The 11,783-nt window shown below is 39.6% G+C and overlaps 1 protein-coding gene across 2 annotated transcripts in view; it reads right to left on the reverse strand.

The window, feature by feature from the left end:
• The window catches only part of smek1 (SMEK homolog 1, suppressor of mek1 (Dictyostelium)), a 66,700-nt gene extending 55,584 nt beyond the window's left edge, over positions 1-11,116 (reverse strand). For both annotated transcript variants that reach the window (XM_039742107.1, XM_039742106.1), the window contains exon 1: positions 10,301-11,116. In XM_039742107.1, the coding sequence (XP_039598041.1) occupies positions 10,301-10,442 (142 nt within the window). In that variant the 5' untranslated portion in view covers positions 10,443-11,116. The remainder of the gene's footprint in view (positions 1-10,300) is intronic.
• Between the last annotated feature and the right edge of the window lie 667 nt (positions 11,117-11,783).

Here is an 11,783-nt window from a genome sequence, read left to right on the forward strand (position 1 = left end):
GTATAAATCGTTGGTTGTTACGATAAAAAATGTCAGTTAAATATATCATATAGGAGACACACACAGTGATATTTGAGAAGTGAAATGAAGTTTATTGGATTTACAGAAAGTGTGCAATAATTGTTCAAACAAAATCAGGCAGGTGCATAAATTTGGGCACCATTGTCATTTTATTTTGATTCCAAAACTAATTATTGGAACTCCAATTGGCTTGGTAAGCTCAGTGACCCGTGACCTACATACACAGGTTAATTCCTATAATGAGAAAGAGTATTTAAGGGGGTCAATTGTAAGTTTCCCTCCTCCTTTAATTTTCTCTGAAGAGTAGCAACATGGGGGTCACAATACAACTCTCAAATGACCTGAAGACAAAGATTGTTCACCATCATGGTTTAGGGGAAGGATACAGAAAGCTGTCCCAGAGATTTAAGCAGTCTGTTTCCACAGTTCCGAAGTGGCAGACCAAGAAAGATTTCGGATAGACAGAAGCGACGAATGGTGAGAACAGTCAGAGTCAACCCACAGACCAGCACCAAAGACCTACAACATCATCTTGCAGCAGATGGAGTCACTGTGCATCGTTCAACCATTCTTTACACAAGGAGATGCTGTATGCGAGAGTGATGCAGAGGAAGCCTTTTCTGCACCCACAGCACAAACAGAGCCGCTTGAGGTATGCTCATGCACATTTGGACAACCCAGCTTCATTTTGGAATAAGGTGCTGTGGACTGATGAAACTAAAATGGAGTTATTTGGGCATAACAAGGGGCGTTATGCATGGAGGAAAAACTACCTACAGTAAAATATGGTGGTGGTTCCATCATGCTGTGGGGCTGTGTGGCCAGTGCTGGGACTGGGAATCTTGTCAAAGTTGAGGGACGCATGGATACCACTCAGTATCAGCAGATTCTGGAGACCAATGTCCAGGAATCAGTGACAAAGCTGAAGCTGCACCGGGGCTGGATCTTTCAACAAGACAACGACCCGAAACACTGCTCAAAATCCACTAAGGCATTCATGCAGACGAACAAGTACAACGCTCTGGAATGGCCATCTCAGTCCCCAGACCTGAATATAATTGGAAATCTGTGGTGTGAGTTAAAGAGAGCTGTCCATGCTCGGAAGCCATCAAACCTGAATGAACTAGAGATGTTTTGTAAAGAGGAATGGTCCAAAATACCTTCAACCACAATCCAGACTCTCATTGGAACTTACAGGAAACGTTTAGAGGCTGTAATTTCTGCAAAAGGTGGATCTACTAAATACTGATTTCATTTCTTTTTTGTGGTGCCCAAATTTATGCACCTGCCTGATTTTGTTTGAACAATTATTGCACACTTTCTGTAAATCCAATAAACTTCATTTCACTTCTCAAATATCACTGTGTGCGTCTCCTATATGATATATTTAACTGACATTTTTTATCGTAACAACCAACAATTTATACAGGAAAATAATGACTAACAAGGTCGCCCAAACTTTTGCATCCCGCTGTATTGGCAGAAAAAAAAAAAAAATGCATCCCTTTTATTTTATCATAGATTCATGCACAGACAAACCACGGCCAGGCTGATAAAATCGTTTATATGTTGGTTCCACAATGTCAAGCATAGACTGAACTTTATACATGGGGTTATAGCCTGGCTCAACCCTTGGAATTTGCTTCTGGTTATCATAGAAGTGAATAAAACTTTGCAGCAGCAAGTACCTATCATACGACATAACCGGTCCAAAGCCACCAGGGTACAAAGCATATTTGGACCAATGCTCCCTGAAGTCATATCACCAGTGTAGTCCCATCTCTATCTGTAATGCCACAAAGCCCTTGATCTCATCTTTTGTTGTGGGTTTCCACTTTGAAAAAACGAGAATGTGATGCAAGCGCAGCTCACGATTCAAAAAATTGCTCTACATACCTGTTTATCTCGTCTGACAGTAGCTGAAAAGCAGCATCAGGAGAGAGCAGCCTGAAGTAGTCCAGCAGCTGGCAATCTGTTGTATCAAACAGCAAGACATGCCGCCTTGTGAAGTCTGGTAGCCAGTTTGGCTCCCACGGATCAATGTCTGGGTATTCCTCCCACACGAACTTTGCCGTAGGTGCGTCGGCTGCGCAAATGCACTCAGCTGGCAGCCAATCAGCTGGGGCGGCATCGGCTGGTGTCCGATTAGCTGATGGCAGTTCCTCACTCACTTGCTCGATTTCAACAAAATCAGATTCTGAAAAATCAAGAGTCAGACTCAGCGAGTGTGCAAAACATCGTCTGACGAGTATCTCCTTTACTGCACTCGCTTCGCTCCCTTGCGAGAGGTCGATGCCATCATGCCTTTGTTTACATTTCGTTAACTCACGCACACGCAAGGATTAGATGCCGAGTCAATAAGTCTAACGTTCCTCCAAGCAGAGAGGGAATGCCTGCGACGTGTGAGTTTTGTCGTTATTAACAGAGGATTGTCGCCCTCAACCCCTGCTGTCAACAAAACTCGACATCTGCCCTAAAATAGTTTTAGGGTATAGTGGTGGCTCCGAGGCTAGAGATCTGCGCCAGTAATTGGAAGGTTGCCAGTTTGAATCCCGCAAGTACCAGAAGTGGCTCCACTCTGTTGGGCCCATGGACAAGGCCCTTAACCTGCAATTGCTTTGTCCTGGGTATGACGTTAACCTGCATCCAGCCCTGCAAGCAGGTCCTCCAACTTGCAGGGAATACTCTGGGGTTGGTGGCAGGATTGGCACTCCAGCTGCTGTTCCAGTGTGTTACTGAGGTGTCATGTTGCATGGCTGCATTCGAGTCCTAACCTGAGTGGTTCGTTGTGTGGTGGATGCGGCAATGCGCTGTAATTGGCGCATGCTTCCCAACTTCAACCTTAAAACAGCTTCCAACACATTTAAGATATCTACAATGAACTTCATGATATCCCAGAACAACTTCCTGCTCATTTTGATACCTCACATCCTTTCCAAGATTCCTTAAAATAAACAGAAATCCCAGAGAAAATAGCCAAGTTTACAGTAAGCCATTTAGAGATATCTTGAATTGCATTTCAGATCTCAAAATGAACAGTGTTACCATTACAAGAGCTCTTACAAACTGAGATATTAAAATGCACTCAATATATCTAAAAATAAATGCAAGTGTAATCTATAAATCTGTAATTCATTTCAAGACATTTTAAAAAATGCATTTTCAGATTTCTCTAAACGATCTTTTGGACAGCTATAGAATTCTTCATTTATCTTGCTTGTAAAGGTAAGACAGGTTTTTTTTAAAAAAAAAAAACTAATACTAACTAATTTAACTTTTGAGCAAACTAATTACCTGGAGCATTCTTACGTACTAGAAACATGTAATACTGCCAAACAGACGCAAGTAACAGAAGTGGAGCGGCTTCAATTTCAAAAAGTACGTTAGAAACCATGCCTTCCCTCAGGTACTTTGAAATGTACCCTCTTAGCCATAGATACACCACTGCTTCAGGAACCCTACTTTGTAATAATGTGGTCTATTACAACCTACTGACCTTCTTACACTCAAAATGGAAAAACCCAAACTTTTATAAAGGGTACAACATAGAAACTCCCTGCATTACTTAAACTTTGAGAGTTCAAATCATAGTACAACAAAGAAAATACACATTTTTAGCTTCCTCACACTCTTTTGATGGATAAAGAATAAGATGAATGATTTTTAGACAGAACTCCTTCCCAAGTTAAAGCTGCTGGCGAGAACAATCCACTCTTTCTGACAGAGAACCATGACCTCAAACATACGAATGAGGATCTGCACCACTACTACTTCATACTAGGCAGTAAATTGCACAAAAGCCTGCTGAAGGTTACAGTCAGAAGAGGCAAAGAGGATATCGCCATCTGCATAAAGCAACAAGGGTTATCCCTAGCCTTCCCAACTGCACACCATCACATCCTAGGCGGCATCATGACATACAGTCAATGCAAACCACAAACAGGAGTGGTGACCAGAAATGGCTTTGGTTTTAAACACCCACAGTAAACAAATTTTAATTAATGACACATATTTGGACACAGCTCTAACAGGGAACAGATAGCACATAACAGTGGCCCTGTTACCCGGTATTCTTGTAGCACTCCCACAACGAATGCCATGGAATATGGTCATATGTTTTTTTACAAAAATTGACAGAACACTTGTACACTGGGTTATTATACTTAGACACACTCCAGCTACTGCACCAACTCTAAATAGATGCCTAAACCACACTATCCAAACACCATCCAATGTTTTCAACAACTCCGGCCAGACCTCATCTACCCTAACAACCTAACCACTATAGAGTCCTCAAACCACTATAGTAACTACAACAACAGTGATAGGATCAGGGCTGTGAAGTCAATACACAAAACATGCAAATCCGTCTTCTCAATTTAAGGTACCACTGACTCAGATTTCTTTATTTGTAATTAAGCTTAAATATTTACTATGTTGTTTGAAAGAACAGACCATAAGATACAAGGCATTGTATCAGTGCCAACATGAATCATCAAGTTACGTTTTAGCACCCTAACCTGTTAAAGAGTTTAAAGGATTTAGTGATGCAGTTATGGCTTTACTTATTAGAGAAGTTATAAACATTGAGTAATATTAAACTAAAAAGACAAAACTTGAGGCCATATTTTATCAAAAAGCTAGAAGAAAAAAGCACATAATACAGTTTACATTTAGTTGGAATCATCACTTAAAAAAAAAAAAAAAAACACAACTCAACTCCAGTAATCGAATAATTGCTTTGACTCCACATGCCAGACATGTCCAATGCTGCCTTTTGATAGGAGGGCATGTCCACCAGGTGGAGGAGTTCCTCAAAGTGTTCCTTCCATCACTCAGTTTCTCCAGAAGAGGTCAACATCTCTTCATCGCTGGGCAAGATCATGCCTCCTTCTTGTGAGGTTACAAACAATTTTAAAAGAACAGCTGAAAGTCCATCCAATAATATTTTACCACAGCCTCTCCAATCTCCACTAATGTTTGAGATTTGCTTCCGCATACACTTTTTCAGCAGTCCACTTAGCCAGTCAGTAACTCGCAACATCAAAGTCACAAGATCCATGAAGTCCACCATTAGTCTGAAGGCTCAACCACCTGTTGTATCCCTCATTAGGTTCTATGGATGTCTTAAGATAACAGCTGTTAAACTTAAACACCCTTTCAAATTGGATTTTGAAGAAAGACTTTCTATCCCAATTTTCTGCTCTAGAGCTGCAGCAATAACAGATTTAAACAATTCTCAGACACCCTGAATATTGCTCTTTAACAGAAGATCCCTGACGTATGGCTATTTTATGCTAGAACTGTGCATCAAACAAGAGCATTCTTTTTTCCTGATGAAGTACCAAAGGAATAACTGCCAAATTTCTGATTTGACAAAAATCACAACTTAAGTGCTTTTCAATGCAAGTCAACTACCTTAACCAACCACCAGTTTCACAAAAGGTCTGTGTCTTAAAGCTGTGGCATATTACACAACTCTTAGTCAGAGGGGGTTTCAAACCTGATAACTGCAGTTGTAGATATTGTTGCCCAAGGACATTTAATTACAAGCCTAGTAATGGCAGGTTATGAAATGATATAAACTCCATAACTTTTTGGCACAAAACATTACAAGCTTGCTGCTTAATGCTGGTAGCCAATAACATGCTGCCTGACAAAACAGGGCTGTCAGATCGAAAACCACTACTCAAATGTACTTGAAAAAGGTCTTATTTGAAGGTAAGAGCTGACATACAAATTGTAAAACAATGGTTGTTTTACCTGCACTAACTCTGGCATTACGTTAGTTCAGACTCACTATGCAAAGTTGCAGTATTATACAGATTTGTTTTTTGCACTTCACACCCACAACCAGCCTTTTCATTATTTTGAATTGTTTGCACATCTTCTTTGTTAAATCTTGCAGCCACCTTCAAGCTTGGTTTCCAACCCGTCCAGTTCTCCTGCACTTTTACTTTGCTAACTATTCTCATCCTGTCACGGGGTTACTAACTAACCTGTATTCATCTTGATCCTTGTCAGTACAGCAAGCCATTAAAGAAGCCATGGAAAGGAGCTTACATCCTTACGAGCCACATACACTGGCACCACACTTTGCTTTATCATTTAATTTTTTTAAACTTTTTCATTCACAGTGCTTCTGCAAGGCATGAAGCACATACAACAATGTTGCGTGGTTCTATTTTTAGCACTCAGCTGCTGTTCTGCTCTGCAAACATATTGTGATGTTCCTGCAAGAACACCTGTGAGGAATGGGAAGCAGAGTTTGGTGGAGCTCAGGGGAAACCACTTGTTTGTGAAGTTACAGGACATTTGAGTGACAAGGGTGAAGGATAATATACTCTCATGCCAAACAGGCTGTGCAGTTTAAAGACTTTGTCATGCAGTTGTCAGTAGTAGATTGGAAACACAACAGCAGTGCAGTTGCTCTGGATTTTGAAGGATCTGATGTTTAAATAACAGCTTCCCCGAGTACTGCTAAGATTCTTTTTTCTGCTGATGCATGTTCTTGTTGTGGCCACCACTGAAAACTTTACCATAATATAATAAAATAAAAAAAATAAAAAAGTGTAAATGTTCATTTAAAGGCCAATAAGATCCAAGTTAAAAAACATTTGAACATTTACTTATTTTTATTTGGAATTTTCAAGCCTATATTTTTTGGCTAATCTGACAATCCTATTGACAAAGCCAGTGGTGAATAAATGCTTTCCAGTGACAAGAAGTTCAGCATCAGTCTACGCCTCCCACCAATCCCTCACCCAACATTCTGTTGTGGCATGACAAACGAGACAGTCAAGCCTCTCTCTATCCAAAAAAAAAGGACAAAAATCACACTTTTTTGTCGAGTCACACACTGGTTGAACCAAATCACTAGGTATTTCAGACTGCACGACTGCTAGTCACCAAGCACAGCAAAAATGGTTCTGACTCGCCAAGTTTATGTAAAGGACATCTGTAACTGAAAGAAAGATTGCTGGGAAAAATCATGCATCTCAGGGCTTTTAGCTGTCTGCTAACTTGTCACATATTGTCCAACACTATAAGCACTGGCTCCCTGTAGCAGAACGCATTAAGTTTAGATCCTCCATATTTGCCTATAGAGTGGTCAATGGGTGAGCGCCTACATATATGGAGGCACTTTTGAGGTCCTATGCTACTTTTTATATAGATCTTCCCAAAATAAAATCACCTGTGTTATTATTATGCTGGGTTCACAGCAAGAAGCAAACTTACCAGTGAACCACTCCTATGTATGGCTCAAATCACTAAGTGAAATGGTGTCAGTGCAATTTTGATCCAGCTATTTTCTTCAGCTATGTAGATACAAAGCATTACGTTTTAGAAGTAGCTATGTAACATATTTACTTTTATTGTAAGTAATGTAATGAAGTTGCTAACAAAACAATAACCACACTTCAAGAAACTGTTTTTTTTTTTCAGATTCAGTGACCATCGATGTTTTTGTTTTCATATAAAATATATTATGATAGAGCATTTTGCTAAAAACATTAACTCCATAAGTGGGTTTACACACAAAGTTTTTAAGAAACCAGGTTTTTGCCGTAACCAGGTTACTCAACGTATCCCGGTTTTATGTATGCATGTAAATGCACTCTTTGACAACCTGGGTAGAATATTCTACCCAAAATCAATATCTTGTTTAAATGTTTCTTACCCCACGTGCTTTACAGCAATGGCAGAGAATTTTTTAATTGCATGTTTTCATGTGGAAAAGTTTCAAATAATGGAACGTAATGGTTACCAATGCTGAAAAACAGCAAATGATGTGAAAAATGTCCAAGGTAAAAAAAAAGTAGGGAAAAAAAAAAAAATCTTTGTTACTTCGTGTCAAATAATCCTGATGTGTGTTAAATAGTCAAATGCTCAACACATGCAAACAGTGAAAAATCAGCATACTTTGTAGACAGTACAAAGACTGGACTTCTGACCAGTGAAGAGGCAGGTCTTTAGTTTAGATGGTCTGTGCATGCTTTTCTTCCTCAAGAACATTTTCCAGAAGTGGTTTATTTAAAAAATACTTTAGCAATGATGCATGTTTGTGGAAGTTGTGAGGAAATGAATGGGTGATTTTTGCATATGGATTTTGTGACAACTATAGAGATTTTTTTCCTCAACTTTTTCATATTGTTTGCCATCGTCTTGCTTTGGCCACCTAATGTGAAAGCCAAGTGAAAAACTTCCTTCCTGAATGAAAACATGAGATGAAAAAAATTGTCTTGGCAGTCACCATTAAGCACATGGGGTAAGCAGCATTTCAAAACAAAATTCTTGAGTGGAGCATTTCTTTAAATAAGTACTAGAAGGTTCTGCCCCCTGCTCACTTCGCTCACCAACCCCAGGGAGGCGCTACATGCTGGCCACTTCACATATGGGGAAGCAGATGTACAATTTAAATAGATTGTTGTTTTCATGGGAATTGTTCCATATGCATAGACGACCTATTTTACATTACAGCGAGTAATTAACCATAGTAAACCGTTATAAATTGAAAGAAAATTGTTTCATGTTACGTTATACATTTTCGTTCTGTTTGTCTTTGAAATTAACACACAAATACATTTTAAACTCACACTTTTTACTGTAAAACTACAATATCGCATTGAAGTTTGATTCTGTGTTTGGTGTTACATCGTGATAATGCAACGTATAACTGTCCATGAGTGAATATCATTTCTTCCTCTCTAATAAAGAAACTGACTTTTTCAAATGTTTGTCTTGGAGATTTGTTAATCCTCATAGCAAAAGCTATTCTAATGTGAAACTGTAAACCGTTTTAATATGAATGGCATATAAAGATCTCCTTTGGTGTCTAATGTTATCCGCGGAAGATGTACTACATTACCTTTCTTGTCACCTGTTAAAATTTTACATATCAGAATTGTTCAACCAATTTTTAATACAACTAATCTTGTCCTATTGCATAGCCCATCACTCATACATAAATTACGCAATACCATCATGATACATGCTTCTTTCAACAGTAATTAGGCCGGTGAAGACTGGAAGGTGTTAACGGTTGTAGATATTCTATGGGATATTGGAAATTGATGTTTTTTCTTCTGCAACATCACCACCAAATGTTTCAGCATGGTCTATTGATACGCATTTAACCAATCTGATCATAAAAATTCATAAGAGCCGAGAGCGCAGGAACTGTGACAAAAGTATTCACATGAATGAGAGGTGAGAGGACCGTGGGTATGGGCCATTAACCTGAAATGGTTGAGGAGGAGGACAGGACTTGAAAAAAAATCTGTTAGCAATAGTCTCGTCTCGTGGGACTTGGAAAAAAAATTGTTGGCAATAGTCTCATCTCAGGATTTTCTTTTATAATAGAGAGATGTGGATGTAATATGGATGTGGATGGAAGGGCTTAGCTATTAGCTAAACAAACAGGCTTGATGTATTCAATGGACTCCTCATTTGTCAAATTGATTGCTTTTCTTAGTTACACACATGCTCCCATGCCACCAACATCACAGTGCAACAATTTAAATAAAACTAATTCATAACTGTAAAACCTCTACAAGGAGCCCCAAAATTGCAGTCCCTTGCCCTTTGGTTCCGTACAGGTACCCCCCCAAAACACATTTGCAATGTAGAAGGAAAGACTTAAGTGGTAGGTTTTACTGCAAAATGCATCCAAGTAGTGGCTTACTGGCCAGACCTTGCTGCCACATATAGCACTTAAAACATTTCCATACTTCTATTTTGTTTAGCACACAACCGGCCCCTATAGTGTGTGGAAATCTAAAGATTGAACCGTTTTCTGAAAACTATAGACAATACCAAAACAAGACAACTGGACAAGAATTATGCATGCTGCAGTTTTAGGACTGCAATACCATAACTCCTGTGTGTGTGTGTGTGTTTGTAGTATAACTAAAAACTACTGAACTGTCATACATACCCAAATAAAGTCTTCTCTTTTCATGTCGTTATCTATGAAGAAGGAACAATGACACTCACCCTCAACACCTAATGATTGTTTCCGTAGAGGTCACTAACGCAGATGGCAGCTTCAATTATTAAGGAAGAAATCCTGAGAACCATAAACTTGACAACTCGCAGAACAAGTTTCAACGGTCGAGGAGTGGATAAAAACTGCAATCAGTTAGGCGGACTCGAGCCGGAGTGAAGACAGCCCGGTCTACAGAACAAATCACTGCTTTATTATTTTTGGAACACCATTCTAGTTTTCTTGGTGCTGCCACCCAAAACTACCTTAAAATAAAAGAGAAGTAGTGCTTACCATCGCTTTCTGCCCGGACTAACAAAGACATGCCTTTGAGCCTCTCCACGTACCCAGAGGAAACGTGGCCAGTGCCCCTGTCGTCCCATTGCCGGTCCTCGTTGAGGGTGTAGACCTTCACTCGCCTCCGGGTGTCCGTCATGCTGTCGTGCCGCGTGCAGCCGGCAGAGAGTTCCTCCGTGTCCGACCCGGTCGCCCCTTCGACGCTCGCTCGCTCTCCCACCTGAGCGGCAAGCGCAGAATGAGGCCTCCTGTTTGCTCCTTTAAGTTTCTCTCGACATTTTCAGCCCCGAGTATGCAACCCAGTAAAAGCCACAACTGCGTTAACCGGTGTCTCTTAAGGCGCAATTAAAATACGAAACGAACAACGAAAACACCTGAAAAACTAAAGCTAAAAGCAGTCGTGCCCAGTGGTCAATTGTCTCCCAATTCTCTTCCCTTCCGAATTCCCCTCATCCTTAAAAATTAGTTATTGATACATTTCCAAGCGGAGGCAGAACGGCAAAACAAGCCACCGAAGGAGAAACACCAAAACTAATGGTATTATAACTATTTTTATTTATATATTTACCGACCACTCCGCCATGTTCTATTCGCAGGCCTCAAACAAGCAGATATGGCCCTCTCCGTTTACTTTTTGCGGTAAATTAAACTAAAAAAAAACAACATCGGGATATCTGCTCTACTCCCTTCTTATGTAAAACCTGTCGACTACTGACTCGCCGGTGTTTCATAATAGTGTTTTTAATCTCATAACTACAGTTCCTTTTCGCGGAGCTCCGCCATCTTGGGTCCTCTCAGTATGTCAGCACGGGGTCTCACGCCCAGCGGCTGCAGGGGCTGCGCGCCACTATTTAAAGGAGCGCGAGTTCCAATGACGCGCGCCGCTCACTAGAAGCAGTCGTAAGGTGCAGGACAGCAGCACAGGCTACTGTAGGATAAAGTATAGAAATAACAGAGCCGTATCCTTTTATATATTTATATTTATTTAATACCTTTATTTTTAATGTATCTATTTATTATATACTATATTTATATATATATATATATATATATATATATATATATATATATATATATATATATATATATATATATATATATATATATATATACAGATGTTATTATTACAAGATAATGCAATACAGTACTTCTAAATATTTGTCTTGCACACATACACATTGGCATGCAGAAGCTAGAGGATGCCCGAGGCAAACTCCTTGATTGTATGCCCCCTAAGGTGAGGTGCTGTCAAAGTGAATGGTCCAGAAGGCGTATGAATGTGATAAAGAAAGGCTTATTAAAAAAAAGCAATACACACTTTATTCAAATTCAATATTCATTTAAGTTTGTTTCCCTAAATTAGATCTCCTCCTCGAAAACAATTGTACTACTTCATTTTATACATCATCTGTGATGAATTCTTTTTCATAGCTGATTAAAGCCAGGCTGGTCTGACGCTCTTTTGACATGGAAGATCTGA

The sequence above is a fragment of the Polypterus senegalus genome, chromosome 18, assembly GCF_016835505.1.
Source record: "Polypterus senegalus isolate Bchr_013 chromosome 18, ASM1683550v1, whole genome shotgun sequence".
Taxonomy (NCBI): domain Eukaryota; kingdom Metazoa; phylum Chordata; class Cladistia; order Polypteriformes; family Polypteridae; genus Polypterus; species Polypterus senegalus.